Here is a 25,982-nt window from a genome sequence, read left to right as displayed (position 1 = left end):
GAACTTGTCCATCCCCTAGATCTACAAGGATCTACTACCCTGCCCAAAGGAAATGGGCTAAGAAGTCCCTGGTCTCTTGATTAGTTAATCAGTGTGTTAGTTAGTTCTCTAACTAATCAGTTAGTTCAGTGTGTAACTCAACCGGGTAGCAGATGCATTAAAAAAAAAAAAAAGGGATGCGGGGGTTCAAGCAGGCACGATTTCCATGGGAATCTTTCTCATCCAAGGGTCCTTGGGGCAAAGGTGTTTAAAGCTAGTAAGTGAGACTATCCCACTGTCCAGAGGTTGCACAGACCCGTTTACTTGCTTAGTCCTGGGTTGTTTCACTTCTCATATCATAAAAATGAAGCCAGATTTTATAAATGCACATACACACATACATATTTTATTTTATTGCTGAATCATCTGAGACTTAACTACAGACTTTGTACGTTTCATCCCTTATCAGCATATGTCTCCCAAGAGCAAGAATGTTCTCCTTCATAACCACAGTGCAATTATCACATTCAAGAAAATTAACATTGATGTCATATTATTTTCTAGCGTATAGTCCACATTCCAATTTCTCTAATTATACCAGTAACATTTCCTACAGCTGTTTTCTTCCCAATCAATCCAGGATTCAACTCAGAATCATGCATTGTATTTAACTGTCACATCTCTTGAGCATCTTTTTCTCTAGAACACTTCCCCAGTCTCATTTCTCATGACACTGACATTTTTGAAAAGCTGCTTTACAGAATTATCCTCAATTTAGGTTTGTCTGTTTCCTCATAATTAGATTCAGATCAAACCTTTTGGACAAGTATACTGTGTTGGTTATGTGTTCTTCCCAGTGCATCACATCAAGGACATAAATATCCCTTTATATTTATCCCATTTGTTATAATTTGCTCCATTATAGGTGATGTTAAACTTCTTTATTTGGTTAAAGATGTGTCTGCTAGATTTCTCCATTGTAAAGACACCTTTTCCCTTTGTAAAAAAAAGTGGCTTATGGAACAGACTTTTGAACTCTGTGGGAGAAGGTGAGGGTGGGATGTTTCAAAAGAACAGCATGTATACTATCTATGGTGAAACAGATCACCAGCCCAGGTGGGATGCATGAGACAAGTGCTCCGGCCTGGTGCACTGGGAAGACCCAGAGGAATCGGGTGGAGAGGGAGGTGGGAGGGGGGATCGGGATGGGGAATAAGTGTAAATCTATGGCTGATTCATATCAATGTATGACAAAACCCAAAAAAAAAAAAAAGTGGCTTATGGTATTTTGAGACTGTGTGTGAAGCCAACTTTTCAATACAAACAGCAAGAGTGTGTTGAACACGAAATAAAGACCACTGTCTCTGAGATTAAGACAAGGTCTCAATCACTTTTAGATTACTGGGTTTCACCCTCCCTAGAGTAGTCCCTGCTGACTTGAAGAAAGAATGAAAGAGAGAGAGATGGAGGCCGGGACGTGCACTGTGGAGTGTTATCATCCATGCTGTTACCCTCCACCGTCTGGAAGGGGCTGTGTGTGCTTTATGACTCAGAGAAGCCATGTGATCACTGGTCTGCTTAGAAAAATTGCTTTGTGGTTTGAACTCTGCAGCCAATAGTCCCATGAGTTTGGAGGCTGGGTCTCCCCAGTTAGGGAAGGACCTTGCAGCTTCCCTCACCTTTCTTCTATCTCAGGAGTCCATCAGCAGGACAAGAATAAGAACAACCACTGTTCAGTTCCTCCCGGTTCTTAGAGGTTCCCCCAAGGAAGGGCCAAAAGTAATCCGGCCTTGACTATGGGAGATACCTGGCCTCTGCTCCTTAGCAGGGCTGGAAAAAAGAGAGACCAATGTGAGAATGTGGGGAATAAACACCACATTCTAGACACCAGGAACCATCACTCAGAGAGTTAGCAGAGAGGTTCCCTCTGCTTCTCGCTGATCCTGATTCTCACTCATGCTTTTTCTCCTTTTGCTTTTGAAGAGGATGTTGCTCCGCCCCAGAAGGGGACCTCATCACTGTCCCTGAGGAAAGGAAAGAGAAGTCCAGAGAGCCAGAGAGGCCCAGACAGCCCCAGGACATCAGGCCGCAGCAGCCCCACAGGCCCCGCACGTGACAGACCAGCTGGGGGGGAACTTCCAGCAGCAGGACGAGGTAATCACTCCTGGGGTATATGGATGCACCCCTTTGGCCTGTCTGTGACCCTGGGCTCATTTTAAGCATCTTCCAGGGCCACACTTAAGCTGTCTGAAAGCCACCCCACTGAAGAAGGGAATCAGCTGTGTTTCTGACCATGTCAGTGGGATTAACGCTCACCATGTTCATTCCGCAAGAGTTAGGACATGTTTTAAAAAAGGATTTTCTGCACCAGCTCATGCTGCCACACTGTTCTGGGCTTTCCTCCCTCCTGGCAGCACCCCTGATGACGCAGTCCCCTGCACTCAACACAGAGACTCACTACTGGGCTTACGGGGCATTGTCCACACTGAGCCAGAGCCCTGCCTGCCAGGGGACCAGGCTAAGAGGAAGAGGCCCCAGGAAGGAATCACCCTCCCAGGCCAGGCCAGGGCCTGAGGCTTGTGAACAGAGGGCTCCAGATCTCTTCTGAAGGGTGAGGCAGGCAGGGCCACACCCTCTGTGGCTTAGCCCCACTCAGAGCTCTCATCCTTCAGAGCCGACAGCTCAGGAGACGGAGACAGGGCAGTGGCAGCTTCTGTGGGGGCAGCACACAAAGCGAAAATTGCCCAGAGTCCAAATCAGCCCTGAAAATCCCTCAGGGTCCGGGCTGGAGACCTAGAACCGACAAGCTTCTCCAAAGTGCAGCCCAGGCAGCTGTCCCTCCCTCATCAGAGGGTGGGCGACTTTCTCCGGTTGAGCAGCAGAGGAAGGAGATGGGGTGTGTTTGGTGAGGAAAGTGCCTCTGTTAACAGTAGAGCCTCACTCGGGGCTTCTAGAAGCTCACACTCAGAGAGGAACATGGCAGCTGAGAGCCACCAAGAGACAACAGGCACCACCACGTTCGTCCCATCCCACACTCGGGGACAGACGCCTCACTGTTCAAACCCTGCTCGCTCTCGCTCCCCCGCCTCAAACCCAGCATGTATAGCTGAAGCCTTGTAAGCATAAATCCGATGCATGGATCAATAACCCCGTTATGTGCTTGCATCTTCTCTGTTTAAGGCTCAAATGGTCAAAATCAAATCCTGTCTCCCCCTCCCCCACCTCTTTGCTCTCACCAAAGAAGCTTCCAAACTGTTTCAAGATGGAACCTTTTTCTTGCAATTCCCTCCCTTTTATATTTGCAGGGCAATGATGCTCTCTTAATGTGGAGCCAATTACCTAAACTTTAAGTACCGTAATGTCACCACCAAAGGTATTCCTAGGAGGTTTCATTGCCTGGGGCAAATCACACCAAACACACAGACAGACAGACAGACACACACACACCTCTAATTGGATACCCTTACAAAAGGAGACTCTGATTAGGATAAACAACAGGGCCGTGACTATGAGAGGAGTGTAGCCTGAAGCCTCAAGTGCATAGGTTGAGTGTGTGTAAATGAATGTGCACACAAGGGCACGTGTGTGTCTGAGGGCATGTGTGTGCTTTTATAGCTATGTGAGTGCGTGTATGTATTGTGTGCTCATGTGTGTATGTGTGATTAAGCAGCATGCGTGTTTGCCTGCGCTTGTGTTGCTGTGTATCCCTGTCCATGTGTGCACACCTGCATGCGTGTACACGTGTGCTATGTGTATGTGGACACGCGCGTGCACACCTTGGTGTAAGTATGTGTGTGCGTTCCCACGTCATGCCTCAGCGTATATGTATAAACACACGCTTGTAAGCATCCACTGTGATTGATTGCCAGCTCTTCTCCTGGCCCCTTTGCCTTAGAAATGGGGTAAGTCAAGTCATAGAAACATCTTCAATCTTTCTAAGCAACTGGGAGAGATCCAGTTTTCTTCTCCCCCTTGGCCCAGCCCCTGGAGTCCCTAAGAGTGGCAGCATTGACCCTCAGGGCACAGCTGTGCTGCTGAGTGGGGCTCAAGGGCGCTGACAGAGCAGGAAGCAGAGGCCGGAATCTCCCAGACCTGCGCCGAGGGTCTGGGCTGCACACGTGCTTGAAGGATGGGGCTCCCTGTCCTTCACACAAGATGTCCCCACCAGCCTCACCTTGTCCCTGCAGGGATGCCTGAAACCAGAGGACCCCCTCTTTTCTAGACCCTCACGGAAGCCGTAGCATAGGCAAGTGGCAGCCCCACCCCATTCATCCCACACTGACTTTAGACAATGGGGCCCAAACATGGCGCAGCTCTGGAGAACCCCTGGAGGGAGAGGGCGGCTCTTCACCCCAGCCAGCTCCTGAGCACACCCACCAGCGGCTCCCTGCTGGGGAGAGCAGGCCACCTTCGGCCTCCCTCCCCTGCTCTAGTGCTAACACTGCCGGTACCTGAGCTTATTTTCAAGAAAAACCCGGAGACCCTGCACCGGGACACTTCTTGCAAGGTCCAGGTGGAGAAACCATCTGTCTGTCCTTCCCAGGGCCAACCCGCACCCAGGGGCTTCCGTCAGGGGAGGTAAGATGAGACAGCCCAGGCCAGCCCTGTTTCCTTGGGGGAAGATTCTACCTGCAGTTTCCAAAACTTCCCAGCAGCAGAGACATCATTAAAAACAGACGCAAGTCAGCCAGTTTCTCTCCTCTCGCTGACACAGAGGTGCTTCTGTAGTTCAGACACAATAACCCAATGTTTGCATAACAAGTTCGCTCTTGCATCAGGAGAGAGACGTTCCTGTGGAATGGCTCGGAGGAGGCCTAATATGCTGTGCTGATGCCTCTATGAGGATGATAAAGCCCTCTTGGTATTTGCCCAAACTAAACACCATCTTTTCTCTTCTTTCCAACCACCCTCCAGAGGTGGAGGTGGCTAATTGGTAATCCAATCAGGTCTCCTTGTTATGAGCATTGGTTCACTGCTGCAAATCATCTGGCTCCTGACAGATAGCAAGGCAGTTTCCAAAAACCCTTCTGGCAATGTTCACTTTTTGGAAAAGGGATGTTGGCTCTGAGAAATAACCATCTTGCAAAGGGGGGAAAAAAAAATGAAGTCAGAGGGTGATGAGTGTCAACCACCCAGGAACCCTGATGATGTGTATGCATGAGTTGTATAGCCATCAGGCCTCTTGATGAGGGAGATTAAAATCTGCACTTGTTTCACGGGTGATGTCATGGCTGCCTCAATAAAAAGAGCATGGACTCAGAGCCAGGAGATTTGAGTAACCCTGGCTGGACCTCTGTATTTTCAAATGACTTTGGGTCCAGTCCTTCCTTGTGTCCAAGGCCCCTCATGCCATTGAAATAAGGGGATGGACTCTGCCACCTGCAACTATAGACTATTACTTCATTTTATGTGTTGTGTCTGTTGCTGTGGAAGTAGCCACTTAGCATTAATACATGGATTTCTAGAAACAAGAATGCATGCGTTCCAAATTCAGCATTTAAGAACTTCCATCACACTTTGTCCCATGATATAAGCGTAAAAATAACTTGGTTCTGAACTAAAGGAAGCAGGAGTCAGACAGGTGGAGGCCAGTGTCAGAGCCTCCCAGCTGGTACAACAGCTGGAATGCAAACACGGTTCTGTTCATCTGCAGCACACTTGTCCACTTTCTTCCAAGAGAAATAGCCCTCCTTCGGGCAAAGCAAAAGCCAGAAGCAAAAGGAGACATCTTCAAGTTACATATTTAAGTGTGTTGTCACATTGTCAATATCAAGTTTCCGTCATTTTGGTGTCCCTGGCATTAGCGCAGACCCTGACACCAACGTCACAGGACACAGCAAATGTTCACTGAAAAAATCTTTCAATGGTTGCCACACAAAAGAAAGAAAGAGAGAGAGAGAGAAATGAAATCTATGCTGAATAAATCAAGACTTGCTCTAAGCAATAACCATCTTGCATAAGAAAAAAAGAAAATCTACTATCTTGTCCTACTCCCCTGAACAATGTATTTAATCCTATTTGCCTCTCAAACCTAAAGGCATCCACTGTGAGCTAGCTAGATAATGAACAAATGAATCATCAGTCCTTCAGTCTGTCAGGCACTGTCCTCTCTCTATCCCATCCTCCATATACTTCAGGCTGGTGGACCTGCAGTCTTGATGGTGACTGGATGCGGCCCAGGGTGGTAGACAAAACCCTTAAACCCACATCTCCCACAAGCGCCTATAGAACAGGTTCAGCTCTCTGCTAATGGGAAAGCCTTGTTGTTTTGTTTTGAAAAGCAGTATACTGAAAAAACATTTCAATTCCTGCAAAGGATTTGCTCCAACCACACCAAATTCTTTACAGCTGTTTGTTCAAATTCATCTTGATCACCATCCCCATCCTACTCTTCCAATCTCACCTCCCACTATATTCAGGCCCACCCTTTTCTCATCTGTTCAATGACTCAAACATTCAGTCTCCCTTCTCTTATCTCCCAGCCTTGCCTAAATTGCCCTCAAATATTTAGAATCATTTTAAGTTCCAGGGGAAGGCTCATCATTTCTGGGATATTGTCCTAAATAAATCCTCCTCAACTCACTGAACTGCCCCAGTGTAGCCTCAGCCCATTTCTCTCTCTCTCAACCCCACTTTTGTGATTGCTGCATTTATCTACATCTGTTTTTCCTTTGAGCTCCCAAATATATTAGAAGAGTCCTAGAGAACCTCTTATCTTTATCATATGTCCAAGAAATGCATGTTGATTGATGCAATACCCCGGATGCCACAAAGGAAAGTTTTTGGAGATCATAGTTGTTGTTTTTTAATTAAAAAAAAAAAATTGGGTAGAAGCAGGAATACGATCTGTCTGATCTTTCTGAAACTTTCAGACTCTGTCAACATCTATTTGAAAATAAATTCTTAAGCAATTAGATCATGATATCTTGCTTTCAGATAGCATAGGGAAATGAGTATAAACCTTCAGAAGAAGAAAAAAAAGATGTGAAGACTTGAGCTGGAATTTGACCCTCTTGGTCATGTTGAGATATTGCAACACTTAGAAAATTCAAAGGCTTAAGAAAGGAAATTTTAACTTGGAAGGATACAAGTCAAAACATTGGATATTCACTTCAAGTTGCTTATCCTTGATTCAAATCCTTCATTTATTCTCCTAGTCACAATGGCAGCAATAGAAGTTTTCTTTCAGAAGATCTTTTTTTTTTCCCTCAGAAGATCTTTAATTGAGTTCTTTATTACAAGAAGTTCAAGGATCTCTGTGCCCATGATTCAGCATGGGACTCCAAGCCCCATGCAAATTTAAATTCTTCATCTCTTTCAGAGTTTTCAGTTAACACTTTTTCTTTCCTGAATGGATTTTCACCCCCAAATCATGTCTTGATTTTTGGTCATTTAATTAGCATCTTTCTCTCTTGCAGCTCTTTCTTGGTGTGGTGGTTTTAAAATATGTCTACAAATTCTTTGACACTTGTTTCTTCAAAAGGGGGAGCCCAGTTTTCCTCCCTTTGAGTGTGGGCTAGACATAGAGGCTCATTTCTGATAAACTGAAGTGATGGTGTGTGACTTCTGAGACATGAGCTACCATGAGAGGAGATGGTCATGCCCCAATGAAACCTCCAGATGACTGCATCCCTGGTTGACACTGTGCTGAAGCCTCACAAGAGACTGTACCAGAATCACAGCCTAAGACTTCCCCAGATTCTCATAGCAACTGTGTGAGATATAATAAAGGCTTACTATATCACTAGATATAGTGAGTCACTAGATTTGGGGATAATCTGTTTTCATAATAGACTATATACTGGTGCTATTTCCTGATGGTCTGCAATTTGGTAAACAGAAAGAAGGGTCCAAGAATATCCCCGTTACTCTCAAAACACTGATTATCTGAAGGCAAACATATGCAAAGTGGTTGACTTTCTCTGTGTTCTCCCTATTTGTCCTTTGTGATAAGGTTGGTTGTAGGGACTCATGGATAAAAGGATCCTTCCACATTGGTGGGATATTTGACAAAATGTGCTTTTCCTTGAGTAGCCTATCTCTTAGCAGCTGTTGCTTTAGCAAAGATGCCTGGAGATTTGAAAGTGGAAAAGTCCATTAGATGAGACAGCATGAGGAAGAAAGAACTCTGGACTAAATGTCCAAAGTTTTGGGTTTTGTCCGCAGCTCTACCACCCTGATTTCTGTGATCATTGCAAATGAATTCACTGCTTTGGCACTCAGCTTCTCCGTATGGAAAAAGAGGAACTGGAATTCAATCCAGTTCTTCCAGTGTATGTCCCATAGAAATTCAAGTCCTCAGAGGGTTAGCAGGCATTCTGTTTTTTAAAAAAAAATTCTGAGACTAAATAAGTTGGAAACCAGTGGGCCAAAGTGAAGCAGATTCCTCCCTGCAGGAGCCTCTACTATGTTAATATGGGTTATGGCTCCTCAAGATGAGAATATGCAGTGTTTCCCAAACTTATTTGACCACTGAATTCTTTCTTGTTTGAGTAAAGCGTCAAGCGCATCTAACTAGTTTTTGGAACACACTTTGGAAAATGCTAAACTGATGATTTCCAAGATTCTTTCCAGCAATAATGCTGTATGTTAGTAAATAACCCCATTTCCCGAGGAGACTCTCTCCATAAAGAAGTTCTGTTGTCTAAATCCTGAAGCAGGATATCAGCTATTCAATAATTCATGACCGTTCTTGTTTTCATTTTCCAAACCTCAGTTCTGAATCCACAATCCTTCCATCTCCATGTAAAAAGGAAGGTGGGTGGCGATAAGGCCCTTTTGCCCAGTCAGTGTTTGTTAATAAGCAATCATGTTGGTGGGTTTAGCAGATCTCAGATGTGGAAATAAAGGAAACCAGGGTTGGATATGGTCATTTTCACCCAACAGTTCCTCCCAGGCCACCTTCCTGTACTCCAGAGGCTGGTAGACGGAAAACCACATTTCCCAGATACCCTTTGCAATGAGGGAGGCTGAATGCAAATTGTGTCTGTGTGTTAGTCATTCAGTCATGTCTGACTCTTTGCAACTCCATGGAATGTAGCCCACCAGGCTCTTCTGTCCATGGAACTCTCCAGGCAAGAATACTGGAGTGGGTTGCCATTCCCTTCTCCAGGGAATCTTCCTGACCCAGGGATCAAACCCAGGTCTCCCACATTTCAGACTGATTCTTTACCATCTGAGCCACCAGGGAAGCCCTGAAAGCAACTTAGGTTCTGCCAAATAGATTCACTTGCATGAGCCTTGAAGGGCAGACATGAGGCAGAGGCGCTTTGGCTACTTAATGCCGGCAAGCCAGCTCGTGAAGACTTGGTATCAAGAGGCAGCTGCTGCAGCTACTTTGGAAACACCAAGTTTTCTGTAGCAGCTTCATTTCCTCTTAAAATACCTTGGTGGTTTCTGTTCTCTACTGAGTCCTGACCCATATACTCTCCTCCCCTTGCAGAAATTATGGGCAGTTCCCAGGAGGCCCGGTGTGGGGCTAATTTGGGTCTGTCCCATGGACCACAGGGCAGTGATCACTGGGTTTGTTAGGACTTCAGAGAGAAGCGGGGTTCCTTCCCTCACCACAGTGAACCCAGCACAGCCTCAGCAGCCCACGCTGGACGGTGTTCTGCTGGCCACCTGCAGAGAGCCACTGAAAACCACTGGGCGGTCTCCTCTCCTTTGACACAAACCTCTCATGCTTTCTCTAAGTACAAAGGCTCCCCTCCCTCGTATTTGGCTGAAAATGTGATATTATCACCACTTTATGCCTTCCAGAGAAGAAAAATATTAGAAATAATAGTTCTTTCTGAATCTGCTGGAAATTCTTTTTTTTTTAAGAAGAAATTCAATATGAAGTGTTGAAGAATACTTAATTCCTCTTTATTTTTTGCATATATACTTATATTTTTCTTTCAGAGCCTGCGAGGCTGTAAATTCTACTCCCCTCACAATTTTTCAGAGAACCTTAGCGTTGAGAGGGAATGTAGGCATCACGTTCATCAGCGTGTAAGTAGGGGATGCATTTTATCAAGCAGATTTTTCTGGGGATACCTATAGATAAAACAGGTAGAAGCAGAGCTGCCAGGTTAAAGTGAGGATGGCCTGACTGTGCGCCCACCCCCACAACTTCTTCAGAGCCCAGCTAATTCTTTCCCTCCTAAAATGATTTTTGGCTGTGGGGTCTGTGCGGAGTCACTAGAACTATGAGACCACAGTTGAAAACTCATTTTGTGGAAGGGAAACCGAGGCCCAGAGAGGTATGGCGATTTGCTCAAAGTCACACAGATTTTATGCTACAAATCTAAGGCTCAAGCCCAGATCTTCCTGCAACAACTTAGGCCACAGATCTTCTCCTTAAATCTTATTGCCTCTAGTTTCTAGGCTTTAAGGACTAGCTGAAGTCTCATCTTCATTACACCACCTCACCTGACCACCGAAGCCCACACTGACTGCTACTATCTTAGGTTCTACTAATTCTTACTACCTGGGTCTCTCACCAGGCACTCCCTCATTTTTTTTTATCTTTTTTACTCTTTTTCTTCATTCTCCTCTGAGATTTAAAATTCCTGTAGATATATCCCCCACATTTACTTCTGAATACACCAGAGAACACCATAGGTATTCCCAGAACACTATCCATAAATATTGATTGAAACTGTGAGTAGCAGAGATTTTATCTGTTCCCCAATATATATTTTTCCATTATTCCTATTATTTTTAGAATCTCCTAATATGTTGCTTTTGAACTGTGGTGTTGGAGAAGACTCTTGAGAGTCCCCTGGACTGAAAGGAGATCCAACCAGTCCATCCTAAAGGAGATCAGTCCTGGGTATTCATTGGAAGGACTGATGTTGAGGCTGAAACTCCAATACTTTGGCCACCTGATGCAAAGAGCTGACTTATTTGAAAAGACCCTGATACTGGGAAAGATTGAGGGCAGGAGGAGAAGGGGACAACAGGATGTGATGGTTGGATGGCATCACCAACTCGATGTACATGGGTTTGGGTGGACTCTGGGAGTTGGTGATGGACAGGGAGGCTGGGCGTGGTATGGTTCATGGGGTCGCAAAGAGTCGGACACGACTGAGCTGCTGAACTGCACTGAACTGAACCATGAAGTTGGCTTCCCCAGTGGCTCAGATAGCAAAACATCTGCCTGTAATGTGGGAGACCCAGGTTTGATCCCTGGGTTGGGAAGATCCCCTGCAGAAGGAAATGGCAACCCACTCAGGCCCTTGCCTGGAAAATTCCATGGACAGAGGAGCCTGGAAGAGTTGGACATGACTGAGTGAATTCACTTCACTTTCACCATGAAGTTTAATTGAACACATGGCTGCCTGGTTAGAAATTAAATTTCCCAGCCTCCGTTGTAGCCAGGTATGACAGGTGTGGCTGATGAAATGTGAACAGAAGTTATGTGTACAACTTCTGGGTCATCTTCTTAAAAAGAAACCACTGCCCTCCTCCTTCTCTTCCTCCTCTGCTTCCTCTTCTTTCCCCTTGGACTTGGTGGTAGTGGTGAAGTAACTTCAAACACATGGAAAAAGGCAGTGCTCTAGGGGATGATGAAGCCAAAAGTTATAAGGAACCACAATGCCCGGATAACTTCATGGAGCTGAGCCACCCCGGTCTAGCCACCTCCCTCAGGACTCTTACCTGGAAAAAAAAAAGTTTATCTTGTTGAACCTCTTTGTTACAGCAGCTTGTGTGTGTGCTCAGTCATGTCCTAATCTTTGCAACCCCATGGACTGTAGCCCGCCAGGCTCATCCATCCATGGAATTTCCCAGGCAAGCATACTGGAGTGGGTTGCCATTTGCTCCTCCCGGGGATCTTCCCAACCAGGGATCGAACCAACGTCTCTTGCATCTCCTGCACTGGCAGGCAGATTCTTTACCACTGTGCCACCTGGGGAGCCTACAGCAGTTCACCACGTTCCTTAATATGATGCAACTATGACAATACCTGCCATCCTAGTTTGCTTTGCTTTGTGATAACCAAACCAGATCATACATGCAGTACATCTTGTAAAGCATTAAGTAAAATTCCAATATAAAATGTCATTGGACCTAAAACAGAAAAGACACATGACATTGTGTCTGACTCCTCTATCAATGGACAGGATGCCTACCATGTTCAAGGGACGGAAAAGGATGTTAATACCAAGAGCAGACATCCTCAGGCATCTATGTCATCTCATTCCATCATCCCAATAATCCGATGAAGGGAGTATTTTCATTCACATCACAGGTGAGGAAACTGAAACACAAGGTTAACCCCCTTGCGCACAGTGATCACATCTGGGGAGCAGCTCAGCATAATTGTTCCCAGGCCCATCTGTTCCAGAAACAGTGCTCTTCTCTTTCCACTGCCCAGGGCTCAGCGCAAGGCCCTGTGGCTGCTGCCTTCAAAGACTTCACAGCCCACATGAAAACAGATTCACCAGCAACTGACTCTCCCACAAGGCAGAATGAGGTGAGCGTTGAAACAGTGGCCTAAAGAACAGGATGCAGGGGCCTTGGCGAAGGTGTGATGCATTCTAACCTTTGGGTTGAGAAAGGATTTTTGCAGAGGAATTCCCATTTGCACTGACGTTTAAGAAACTGGTAGAAGTAGATAAACAAAGAAGAAAGACATGACCCAGCTTGGGATCAGCATGAACCAAAGAGATAGGAAAGCAGAGTCCATGGGGGAAATGATGAGTGGCCTGTAAGAAGGCCCTGTGGGGCAGGCATAGGGGGTTTAGGCAGGGAGATGGGACTGAAAGGCGCGCCAAGACCAGGCCAGGGAAGGCCTTGTGCACCAGCAAAGAGCTGAAATGCTGCTTTTTAGGCAACAAGAAACCACAGATGCCTGAGGAGGGGTGTCAGGAACAGGGGTGCCAGCAGCAGGCAGGAGAAAAGGCCAAGTGCTCAGACGACTACAGAAGCATCCAGACAGCAGCTGCCAGGGGCCTGGGTGGCAGGCAGTGGGCAGACATAGCAGACGTGGCCAGGGGACGGCCCCCAGGGCCACCAGCCGCACGTGGGGAGGCTCATTGGCACATTGAATCTGAGCAGCCAGTGACAAGCCTGTGTGTAGTCTCTTCACAAAATTGGCCACAGTTCTCATCTCCCAGGTGGCACTAGTGGTAAAATACCTACCTGCCTGCTAATTCAGGAGACTTCAAAGACTTGGATTTGATCCCCGGGTTGGGAAGAGCCCCTGCAGGAGGGCATGGCAACCCACTCCAGTACTCTTGCCTGGAGAATCCCCTTGGACAGAGAAGCCTAGTGAGAAACAAGACCATGGGGCCGCAAAGAGTCAGACACGACTGAACTGACTTAGCACATCCTCATCTCCAATTTTCTACTCAAACTACCATTTTCTGTTTTCGCTTTCAGTTAAGAGGATTACTTTGGGTGGGGGGGGATGCACATGCATCTTGGGTGCTATAATTAAGGTAAAACAAAAATACAGACCTCGGAGCCCAAGTCCCCCCATGGGGGAACCCACAGGACCACAGTCTTTTCCCGTGTGGCCCTCGGTTCCCACAGCTCCCTTGATTTAAAGTCAAACTCCCACCAACATGCACAAAAAATAAATTCCACGGTAAAAATAAACTGCCTCTCTGCTTGTCATGCACCGTGGCTGTTTTCAGGCGTATGTGCTCTTGGGGAACTGGTTGAGCATCCCTACAGAAGACTGGTAAATAACAAGAGTTCTAAGGAAAGCCCTGATCGCAGATTCCCTGGAGCTGTGAGTGAGGAAGGGGCAAGCCGTGATGGAGAGTGTTTGTATAACCCTCCTGCACCCTCTCACCCTGACACACATTGAGCTTTCTCTTTCATGATTGTTTTAGCCTCTTTTTCCCTTCCAACCACCGACCACTCAATTCTTTGAGGGAAAATTAACATTCATTATGCAATTTATCTCTCTCCTTTTAATCCGGCGTGCCTGTCTCCAAGGTCCCTATTCAATAATTAATGTTTGTTCTCATTTCCCATTCTCCAGAGCATCTATTCTTGAACTGTAGGGTCAACAATTAACACTAATTATGGCTTTTTCTCTCTCCAGTGTTGCCTCTCAGAATCCCAAGTTGCCCTGCTCAGCCTAGGATATGTGTGTGCTGTGGCTGTGTGCGTGCAACGCTGGGGTGGGAAAGCGCCAAGGAGCAGGCTTTTCCAAGCCCCACCATGGTTTAGCAAATCAGCAAAACCAAACATTCTTTTCTGGCAATGTCTCTGGTATATGTATTATCAGTAATGAGACGATGAAGCATATAAATACAAACATGTATAGGGAAATGAGTCGGGGCGGAGGAGTTAGATAGGCCTCAAAATCTTTTTCAGATGTGTTTGATTCTCTATGACCTTTTTCCTCCCTATTTCTATCTTTCTGATATCTCATACCTTTGTCTCTCTGACAGATAGACAGACACACACACACTTCTCATTAAAAGACCCGTTTCAGATCCACTCAGCTGATCTCCTTGCTATCTGTTACCTCTCCCCTAACTGCCTCTCTCTGACCTGTTATCCTAATCCTCTTCAGCCATTATTTTAACTAGTTTTCATTTTGACTGACAAGGGCAGCTAGGAGAATATTTCTCATCCAGAGTGACTCTGAAGAGATTGCAAAAAAAATTCATCAGGCCTGTACAAAAGCCTGCCTGTCTTTCTGGCTGGAATCAGATGGGCTAGAAGCCCTCCTGTCTCCCTGGTCCAACCCTTGAATTTGGCTACAGCTGGAGGCAGGGGCTCCTCACGCTTGTCTGTCATCCCCCCATCGCTGCCCGCACTGGGGCCCCCACGGCACATCTGCTGTTCAGATCTGGGCATCTCCTCACAGCGGGTGTCAGGAGTTAACTGTTTCATGTTCTTGTTCTGTCGCAGGTTCGCCTCTCCGAATTTACACGTCACAGTACCTACAGGCTTTCACCCTTAACGCCTCAAATAAAAATATTATTATTTCTTACATGCTTTTCAAATCCTAGATCAGCCTTCCCTCAATGATGGCATCTAAGGGTTTTCAAAACTAATTCATTAGGAGACCTAGGCATCAAGCCATCCCACTGTGTTTTCCCCCGTCTTGGGGTAAGGAAAATAGCTTTTTTGCAAGACTTTTTTCATAGACTCAGGTAAAACCCATATTGTTTTTCAGCCTATGAATCTGTCCATTCAAATGCCGGCCACGGAGAGGAGGAATCTAGTATTCAACATCTACTAAAAGGTAAGATTTTTCCCCTAAAGAGTCACTTCTACTTCTCCTGTGTTATTGAACTCATATACATTTTATTTCATCCCCAGACCTCCAGAAGCACACAGTTTCTCCCCAAATATAGCAGTAAGTAGGAAATAAGATTCCTTTCATAGAAAGTCTGAGAAATACAGCATTCTCTAGAGTTACTCATGGGCAGCCTTGGTGCTGTGGTCTGAGTGTAAATATTAGGGGAGAAGAGTCAGACCAAATGCCTGTGCTGAGCTGGCTCCCAGAGGAGAATCTGCACACATGCCCTGTGGGGTTTGCAAGCGCTGCACAGTTCACGTTTTAACGAGGCGAGGATTGCCTCCCAGGGTTGGGCACGGTTCGAATTTCACATCCACAAACTAAAAAACTATCTGGAAAAGCTTCTCGGGCTTGTGTTCTAAATGCAGGAGTGAGGTCAGGTCTGCCTCTTCCATGCTTCCTTTTCCATTTCGTTTCCCCCGTGGAGAAATAAGCAAAAACTGGGAGTGTAGGTTTGACTTTGAAGATCATCTTCCAGCTGCTGCGGCTGCTGCTTCTGCCTCAAACCAGGGGGAAGGATGATCATGTAAAGATTTTTCTCTCACTCCTAAAAATAGTCTTTGATTAATAGAGAAGTGTGTGTGGTCTTCCTCACTGCTTATTTTGGGATAGGCAGTGATGAATCCTGCTTGAGAGACCTGCTATAGCAACAGGAAGTGAGGCCACAGAGAGAGGGCTGGAGCCAGATGGGTGGAGGGCACTGGTGTTGCGAGAGACCGCAAAACTAGAAGGAGAAAACACTGTCACATGCTTGCCAATGTCAAAACCTGTAAGCAGAGGAGCAGCAGAGAGCCCGGCATTAGTCCTCTCGCCATGCTCCTTGGGTGGACATCCTGATCACGGTCGGAAGAGTGCCAGGGTCAGTTCTGTTCATCCTCACTTGTTGGGTTAGAACTGGGCCAGAGCAGCTCTTCTTAGGAGCCCTCCAGGGAAGGGTGATGACGATGAAGATGATAACTCCCATCGCTGTCTATCTTCCACATGCCAAACACTGTTATGAATGTTTCACATTCGTTAGATCACTTCATCCTCACAGCAATGATAAGAGGTAAATTCTATCATTGTCCTCACTTTTCATCTAAGACAAGGTGGCTCAGAGAGGTGAAGTGACTAGCCCAAGGTCATACACCTAACTGGTGAAGCTGGGATCTGAACCACAGGAACATGTATTTTTAACACTATGCATGGTCAGTGGTAACGTCAATCTAAACAGGCATGTTTCCCAGACTTACAGAATCAGAGAACAGACCTGTGTTTTCCAAGGGGGAGGAGGGGTGAGGAAGGGAAGGACTGGGAGTTTGGGATTAGCAGAGGGAAACTATTGTATAGAGAATGGATAAACAACAAGGTCCTACTGCATAGCATAGAGTATTATATTCAATATTCTGTGATAAACCATAATAGAAAAGAATATCACTTGATTGTAAGGTATATAATCACTTTATTGTAAAGTAGAAATTAACACAACATTGTAAATCAACTATCCTTAAATAAAACGTAAAATAGAATAAACAGGTATGTTTACGCCTAACATACAGGAGTTTAGGAAGTTCCTGACTTAATAATGACTCACACTAATAAATGATTTCTGTTGCACATCCTTTTCATCTTTCAATGACCCTTACTCAGCATCAGACACTTTTTTGTGGATAACACCAAAAATGATTTACAACTTTTAGAGATATGGAAAGAAGTTGAAATGAAGTCAGAACAGTTTGGGAGAACCAAACTTCCAAGACAGATTATCAAGCCAGATAAGCCTGTTTACAGGGTAGCTGTCCAGATCAAAAATATTCTTCCTAATATGGCTGAAAATGGTACCGTTTCACTTCATTCTACTGTTAAAATCTCTCTAATAATAGATTCACTTTGAATTCTGAAGTAGTCTCTTAAAAGGGTGATACTTCTGAGAAGCTAACGGTCATTCACACTTTAGTAAAAATGCGTTTAATCAGGTAACTGTCCTCTCACAACCTGGTGAGAACAGCTGCCCTGAGTGACTAAAAATTCTGATGGGATGGAAACAAGGTTGGAGAATTTGGGAATAAGTGGAGCTTTAAGAGTTGAAACATTCCTGGTAGTTGTGGTATATTGGAGGGCTTGGATGAACAGGAAAATATTAGCTAAGTGGAAAAAGAGACTAGAGAAGAAAAGTATAGGAAGGGAAGTGGTAAAGTGCCAAAGACAAACCTGAGCTATTTCAGAACCGCCCCATGGCAAGCTTTGTATCCAGGGGAAGGAAAGAAAACTTCTAATTCCTTCTCTTCTCTATTCCTAGTAACTGAAAGACCTTAGGCTAATGCAAATCTCTTTCTCATTTCCAAGCTTTTGAACACACTGTTCCCTTTGCCTGGAGCATAATTCCTCATCTCCTTCTGTCCCTTGACATTTCTTTAATTGTGGCAAAATACACATGAAATAAAATTTTCCATCTTAACAATTTTTAAGTGTACAGTTCAGTAGTGTTCAGTAGATTCACATTGTTGTATAACCAGTCTCCAGAACTCTTTTTATCTTGCAAAACTGAAAGTCTATTCCCATTAAATGACAACTCCCATTCCGATGGGACTACCCATAGAAGCATAGAGTACCTGCTTCAGGGCTTAGAATAGAGGAAACTTATTTGTTCCCTTGATTTGCTCAAAGACCCTAACAAAAAATTCTTACATCTCTTTAAACCTAACACTCCCCATTTGTTTTTAAGAAAATAGATGTAATACTACTCTGAAAATACCAGATACCCGCTGGGATTGAGTTTAAAGAACAATTTAAAACACCTATTCATTGGAATCTGTAGAGCTTTAACAACTTTTTGTTTTCTTGGCCGTTTGATTTTAAGGAATAGTTTTTGTGACAATTGTTCCACATGTAGATGTAGTTTTGATGTGTTTGTGGGAGGAGGTAAGCTCCACATCCTTCCTTTCTGCCATCTAGATCTCCGCCCCAAGGAATATTTTCAGATAAAAATGATAGGATTTTTAAAAATTATATAGATGACAGACTTTAGGTATTTATGTACTTGAAGGACAGTTTTGACTATTTGCAAGTGACTTCAGAAGTCAGGGACACATACAATCTATCATTTTACAGAGGTAAGAAGTCAAATTATAGATGTGGCCAGGCTAAGAGATAGAAGCTAGCCAGTACACTAAAGCAATCTCAGCCTTGTGGTCTATATTCACTGTAACATCTGCAGGAGCTCTTGTGAAGTTAATTTTTTTTTTTAAAGAAGAACATTGTTTGCTTGTTTGGGGCTGTATTGGGTCTTCGTTGCTGCCCACGGGCTTTCTCCAGTTGCCATGAGCTGGGGTTACTCTTCATTGTGATACACAGGCTTCTCATTGAGTGGCTTCTTTTGTTGCCAAGCACATCTTCTAGGCTTCAGTAGTTGTAGCACGTAGGCTTTAGTTGGGGTTCTCAGGCTCTAGAGCACAGGCTCAATAATTGTGGCACATGGGCTTAGTTGCTCCGGGGCATATGAAATCTTCCAAGACCAGGAATCGAACCTGTGTCCCTTACACTGGCAGGTGAATTCTTATCCACTACACCACCAGGGGAAGTTCTTGATTTTTTTTAACGGCCCTAAAAAATATACCAACTGCTGTGACTGGTAATGGAATTAAAAGAAAGTGAAGTGGTCTAACAATTTGATGATTCTCTGCCAAAAATAGTTTTATAAATCATTCAAATCCTATATATCTATTAACTCAGTAAGAGTCTGAAGAGCTCCCCCTCTTTTTTCATTTTTAGTTTAGTTTTACTGGGGATGTGATACACACAAATCTAAGGATTCTTGGAATGCTCAGGAAGTGTCCTTCCTATAGTAGCAGGATCCACTGTCCATTAAGTGTATGACATGCATGAGGGATCAGGGCCTTGCTCAAGCAGTGAAGTCATGCTTAGCGCAATGCACTTTAAGGCTGGTATGGATTTCAAGATGTCTGTGTGTGTGTACCAGCTATAATAAAGTTAAGAATATTAAGTTTTGTCCTGTCAGAGTGATAAAAAGTGATCTTTTACTAACTAGTAATCCATAAGTACTGTTTTCTGTTTCATCACTCTCCACACATTTGTGTTACCTTCTCATAAAAAAGACCATAAAGAAGCATGAGGTTTTCTTAAGGATTTTTTTTCTCCTGGTTTCTCTTCTTGCTTCTTTCACACATCTCCCTATGGCCAGAGGATTTACATTTGTGGCCATCTTCATTCCTAGAAATTCCTCATTTGAAAATTAATGAAGACACCAGCATCAGAACACGTCCACTGGAAAGAATCCTAGAAAAAGCATCTGTTTTATAGGACACATAAAGATTGCTCATTCATTCATCCAACAAACACTAATAGACCATCTACTAATGCCAAAAAATGTGCTGGGCATAAGAAAAGAGTTGAGAGATAAAGTCCATGCCTTAGAGTCATCCAGACTAGTGGAGTGTGCTGACAGACATGGGAGAGAACAGGCTAACTCAGTCTGGAGGTTAAGAAGACTGAGTTTCTAAGGATATAGATAGGAACTAGCCATATCAAAGATGAAAGAATGCTCCAGGAAAAGGGACCATAAGAAGGTTAGAAAGCATGGTGGCATGGGAGAAATGTAAGTAGCTTGTAGTGCCTGGACCTCAGGGTACATTTAAGAGAGGAAGTGGCGAGAAATGCTGCTGGTGGGGTAGACAGGAGCAGATCATGAAGGCTCATAGGTAGCAACTAAGGAATTTATCCTAAAGGCTGTGAGATCCTGTTTACACACAAACTGACATAACCAGGTTTTTATTTTAGAGAAATGACTCTCCCAACTATGTAGACAATAGATTGAGCAGGGTAAGACCAGAGATCTACACTTGCTTGAAAGCAAGTGTCCAAGGACAGTATTTTCCACAGAATATCGAACCGAATTGATTGGCCACTCTGTATGTAGCTCCACCTTTAGCCTCTTCTTTGAATTCCCTTCTTCCATGCCATCTTCTACCACAAGTATCCTTATTAGTCATATGATGTATGTCAACTGGAGGATTTATAGTGTAGTTGATATTTTATTGCTACACAACTTGAATTTCAATTTGCCTTCCATCTGGGGCTTGGTAAACTGCCATGCACCTTTGGACCTTTCCACAAAAAGTAATTTATGAACTTTTGAGAGAAGTTGGTATTCCCAAAGCTAGACTCTTAAGACTGAGTTAGCCTTGGTCTAAGAAGATATAAGTAAGTTAAAAAAGTTATTTCAAATTGGAAGAAAAATAATGTCCTTGCATTTAACTAGACATTTCCATATTTAAATCCAGACTGACTCATATCTTCTAGATCTGTCTACTTGGCTCTTTTAATAGAGCTCCCTGGGGTATGTCTTTAGGCTGGAGACTTTCACAGGTCTTAAGCAACTGTTTGATATTCCTATCTCATCCTCCTCCTCATCCAGGAAGATTTAAAGTGAAAATGTGTAGCATAAACAAGACCTTAAATCTTGTTCCAAGAACTTGATAATGACAATACCAAAAGGCCATCTTGGGTCTTGATCTCCTGCATTAAACAAACAGGTTCAAGATTTATTATAACACAACAAAAACTCTGCAGGTCATAGGCATCTTGAGTCATATCATATAAAATAAAGTATTTTTAGATACTATTCTTAAGGAGAGGTCAGCAGGGCTATGTAAAGGGGCCAGTATTATCCTTCCTTTTATGGTTTCATTTCTACTGGAAACACTTTTTTTTAACAATCCGGAATTTGCCTTTGCATTTTCCATTTTTGACCAAAAACACAAAACCACGAAGGTACGAAGGCTGACTTTTAAGCCTCCTCACACTGGTTTCTACTGCAAGTCCACATGCAAAGCTGTGGGAAGGCAGAAGTACTTTCTGAGATCTGTTTGGCACTGGATACATCCCCTCAATGATGAACCGCTGCAAGTTATGGGGGCAGTTCCATGAGTGAACATTAGTGGTCAAAGGGTACTCACGCCTCAGAAACAGCATGGTGGGAAAAGATGCTGTGCATAATTTAAGAGGCTCCCGCCAGCACTTTTGATAGCTCCTGCCCTTATACCCACCAAGCGTTTGACCCCTTTGGAGCCTGCAGGTCTAACATTCTCTCACAAGTGCTGACACACAACTGGGAAGGAATCAGGTGGCCCACTCTGCCTGATAAGGTGACTTTCAGTCTCTATTTTGATATCAAATGAGCATCCTATACCAAGAGAAATAAGTATTCTGAAACAATCAGAATAAATATAGCCATGTTTCATTTTTATTTAAAACAATAAACAACTTGGGAATTAAACGTGGCCAACATAGGTTGAATAGCAACAACAACAACATAGGTTGAAATTGAAGGAAATTTTTAATATATTTTTATTTGTAATTGAAGGATAATTGCTTTAGAATATGGTGTTGGTTTCTGCCATACATCAACGTGAATCAGGCATAGGTATACATATGTCCAAGGCTTCCCAGTAAAGAACCCGCCTGCCAGTACAGTAGACATAAGAGATGTGAGTTCAATCCCTGGGTCGGGAAGATCCCCTGGAGGAGGGCATGGCAACCCACTCCAGTATGCTTGCATAGAGCATCCCCATGGACAGAGAAGCCTGGCAGGCTATGGTCCATAAGGTTGCAGAGAGTCGGACATGACTGAGCAACTAACACTTTCACTCACTTTCATCTGCTTTACCTATGGTAGTGTATAGTATATATTTCCATTCTACTCTCGAAATTGAGGGAAATTTTAAGGCACCTATATTGCACGCTAGTATCAGATGCTCTTTGCTGTTTTTCAAGTTTTGAGTGTTTGCTGAAGGATCCCATGATTTGAAGAAGGCAGAAGAGGTTTGGGATGAGACCCCACCTAGTAAGGGTCATCTCTGAAATTGCCTGATTATCTGGCAGGAATGCTATCTCCTTGCTAAAAGCCTGCCGCTAGATTAATGCTAGCATTTGAAAATCTACTTGGGCCCGATGATGGGCAGCAGGGGAAGGAATGTATTTTTTGTTTATCTCTTTGGTGGCAGAAATGGTCATCACAAAAAGACTCTGAGCTCCCAGTTTCAGGCAGGCCTGGAAGTTGTGTAGTCTGTGGTCTGTGAATGTACACACCAGCTCAGGAATAATGGGAAAGAACTGTGCCTGTATTCACAGCCAGTTGCCTGCAATGGTTGATGGGTTAGTCAGTTTCTTCAGCTTGATAAGAGGGGCAGATCTTGCCACATGGTTCAGAGAGGAAGTGTTACCACCCCCATTGCTCTATCTCCCAGGAATGCAATTTGAGTTGTGTCTCCTCCTTGACAGTTTGGACCTCAGTAAATTACCAGGGTCTTGACCCAAGAGATGGAGAAGTCTTAAGCAATTTTTCAGTCTCCTATCTAAAAACGTGTTTACATTTCTTGAACTCTGGCTGACTGATTCATTCTCCTGGTGTTGCAAGAACTTTCCTTATGCATTAGAATTTATAAGTTTCTTTTCTAAGAGACTCATGGTTCCTTCCAAGCCACCGTCAAGTGAACCTCATCACAACGCAATTTTGTTGGGCTGGATTTGTCCAGAGGATGGATCAGGGCCAAGCAGCTGTGATATGGCAAGATCAAGTGAGGCTAACAGGAGGAGGCGTGAGGTGGAGGGGAAAAGTAGGAGATACTAAGTCAGGAGGTCTGGGTTCAAGTTCTGGTCTCACGCTCTCTCAAGAAATGGCCTTGAGCCAATCACATGAAATCACTCTCTGGGCCTCAGTTTCCCCAGTTATCTCAAATAACAAATGTTTTCAATCTGTGCAGAAGCCATTTTCCAGCAGGATAGAACAGCTGAGAAACAACAGGAAAGGGAAAGGGAAAGTCAGCTCACAAAGAAAAAGCAGAGGCTTCAGGTCAAAGAGGCAAAGATACAGAATTGCATATGGCCGGACTCTTCACAGAACCACTTAGGAGTAGCAAGTATGTAAAGAACTTTGTGTTGGACACTGGTCCAGTACAAGAGACTAAAATCCTTTTCAGAGGAGCCACGCACTTAGCTGAATCTGTTCCTCAAATAAACATTCCTTTACAGACATGAAATTTACTTTCTTTGGGGAAAAAAAGAAAAACAAAATAAATCCTGCCTCTAGCAGCATGAAGTTTGAGTCAGGCAGTCTTGGACTCACATCCTTACTCAAAACCTCACTAGTTGCACATCCTTGGGTGGATAACTTTATCTTTTGAACCTCAGCTTCCACACCTATAGAGAGTATGACAGTACGACCATGGTGGAGAGTCGTGAAGGTTACACCCCAGCCCCATGTGGTTGTCCGTTTGTGCCTGCTTCTGGGTGAGCGGCAAGATTTCCGTTCGTCCCCTCCCACCAGCCCCGTTTTGACCTTTGCCTTTGTTTGCTTGCGTTTCCACCTCTCCTGTTGCCCCTCCACATAATGAGGAAAAGGGAAGGCTCTGATCTCTCTCTCTGGAAGGTTGCAGAAGCATTTTCCTACTTCAGTGAAGTAAGATCATACAAAATTTATATTCAACAGTATCAGCAGATTTTTTTCCATCAATATTTCCTTTTTAATTTCAGCTTTATCTGAATTTTAGTAGCACAAAGAATTTACTTTTGTCCTTTTAAAGAGCAACCAAACCAAGAAAAATAGAAATTTGAATATAAGGTCTATAACACTTTATTAAATGGAGCATTTAGACTGTGCCTATAGAGGTTACATGTGTTATTTGGTAAGTAAATATGAATGCCATAAGTATGTGTGTGTTTATAGTCTTACACATATGAACTAGGTGTGTATGTGTATGGTATATATAAAAATTCATGAGACCTATATCTGACAACCTTGACCCTTTTCTCTCTGATTTTCATCATAGTAAACACTGAATCCAGAACAGATCTTCACATGAACCTTAATGAGATCTCACCTTTGACTCAAAAGCCAGAGAATCAGGTACAGTATTGATTCTGCATGAGCAAGTGACTGGGAGTCGGGACTTTGAGGTTCTTGCCCCTGCTTGCTGTGTGACCGTGGGTGAGATTCTTCACCTCTCTGGGCCTCATTTGCTTCATCAATTAAATGAGACAAGTAGACTATAAAATCACAGAGGTTCCTTAACTCATAGACTTGGAATGTCTTAACTCAACTTGAACTGTTTTGTCTGGCTCTTCATAAGCGCGAATAAGCTGAATAGGCCTTTCCCTGACTTCTGCAAAGTCAAAAGGGAACGGGGAAACACAAAAAGGCATTCTCCATGGAGGCAGTGAGGATGAAGACTTTGTGCCAACGGGCCTGTTTTTTCCTACTCTAATTCTCATTCCTAATGGGGAGAGAAAATAATAGCAACTAGGGAAAAAATGCAAGGAGACTGTGAAAAAAGGAGAAAAATGCTTTATCTGGGTGGATTAAGAATACTTATTAGTGATTTGAGGACATATGTTCACAAATATTTATAAATTAGTTCCTTCAATTAAAGATTTGAAGCCAGCTCTGCCTTGAGATTCACTCTAGAGAGGTAACTCAGGGTATTTCCTAGAGCTTCGTGGGTCTCAGCAGCCACGGCACAGCCCAGGGCTCTCCCTGCTGAGTGACAGCCAGGGCAGGGGGGGTTTGGCGGGGTGCCGGTGGTTGAGAGATGAACCAACATGGCCTCTACTTCTCCCTTATCTCCAACTTCCTGGCTTTCTCCTCTTCCCTCACACTCGTTAAAAAACAGTAATAATAAAAGTAGCTTTGTTTCCCTGTGTGTGCCTAGTTGGTTCTGAGGAAGGACCTGAACTCTCGCTGTTAGGACCCCAGGCCTGGGTCAGGCCTCCCCTGAGCTAAAACACAACTGAGTCGACCCTTCCTGCTACTGAGGACCCACACAACCAACATTTGCATTTTTTTTAATGTGCCTGCTTTGAAGAAACCCTTTATAGGGAATGTGGAAGCTTTTCTTTTTCAAGAGAAGCTGTGACTGAGGAAAATATGCTGTATTTCAATAATTCCACAACTCCAGAGGCCTTGCAAATGCCTCATGTACTCCAAATTCGCACAGCCCCGTCGTTATATTCCAGGAGACCTCATATCACCTGCAATGAGTGGCTCGGCCATGTCAAATTAAATCCTAGACTGAATTATTAACCTTGCTGCCAGAAAGAGGAACACCAGACCCAGGGTCTTCAACTCTAATCCTGGGTTTCCCCTGTGAGGCTCTGGTAAACCCACTCACTCTGAGACTTGCCCGCACCCCGGCTTTGTGACAGGACGGGAGTTGTTCCCACCAGAACCTGTTGGTTTGTTCAAGTCGCAGTAGTGTTACTTCCTTGAGAAGTAGCCCCAGAAAGGAAAGCCATCAAGGAAACGTCTAGGAAGTCTCACCAGCCTCCAAACCCAGAGAAAATGGGGGTAGGGTCTGGGAGGGGGAGGTGCCTTCCACGCCTTCCTCACCCCCTTACTTCTTGAGGCTAATGGCTCTTTATTAGATTAATCACTGACTTCAACTTTAACTACTTCCTCAACCTACTCCATGTAAATGGCTAATTTCATGTTTACTATAAAGCATCTGGAAAGGATTTAGAAACAAATTTCTGCCCAGCGGATTTCAGTTATGTACCTTGATGGGCCACTGACAAACACAGTAGATTCCTTCCACTGTCGCCTTCCCTCTCTGAAGCAGGCTAGGATATCACACAAAATTGATCTTTATCAGCGCCAGCAGTTTCTGCTCTTCTTTCCTTTCCAAGAATCCCCACTCCCACCCCCGACCCCCCGACCCCGCCCCCTCCTACCCCTGGGATCTGACCGTAGCAGGAGTTCAGT

At 44.3% G+C, this 25,982-nt stretch overlaps 1 protein-coding gene across 3 annotated transcripts in view; it reads left to right on the top strand.

Annotated features, from left to right (window-relative positions):
* KIAA2012 (KIAA2012 ortholog) overlaps positions 1–25,982 on the top strand; it is a 127,662-nt gene that overhangs the window by 33,526 nt on the left and 68,154 nt on the right. For all 3 annotated transcript variants that reach the window (XM_043910384.1, XM_043910381.1, XM_043910380.1), the window contains 3 exons: positions 1,963–2,133; positions 15,104–15,172; positions 24,055–24,131. In XM_043910384.1, coding sequence (XP_043766319.1) covers positions 1,963–2,133; positions 15,104–15,172; positions 24,055–24,131 — 317 coding nt within the window. The remainder of the gene's footprint in view (positions 1–1,962; positions 2,134–15,103; positions 15,173–24,054; positions 24,132–25,982) is intronic.

Source organism: Cervus elaphus, chromosome 8 (genome assembly GCF_910594005.1).
Source record: "Cervus elaphus chromosome 8, mCerEla1.1, whole genome shotgun sequence".
Classification (NCBI taxonomy): Eukaryota; Metazoa; Chordata; class Mammalia; order Artiodactyla; family Cervidae; genus Cervus; species Cervus elaphus.
The sequence above is the reverse complement of the archived record's forward strand: the minus strand, read 5'-3'. Positions and strand labels throughout refer to the sequence as shown.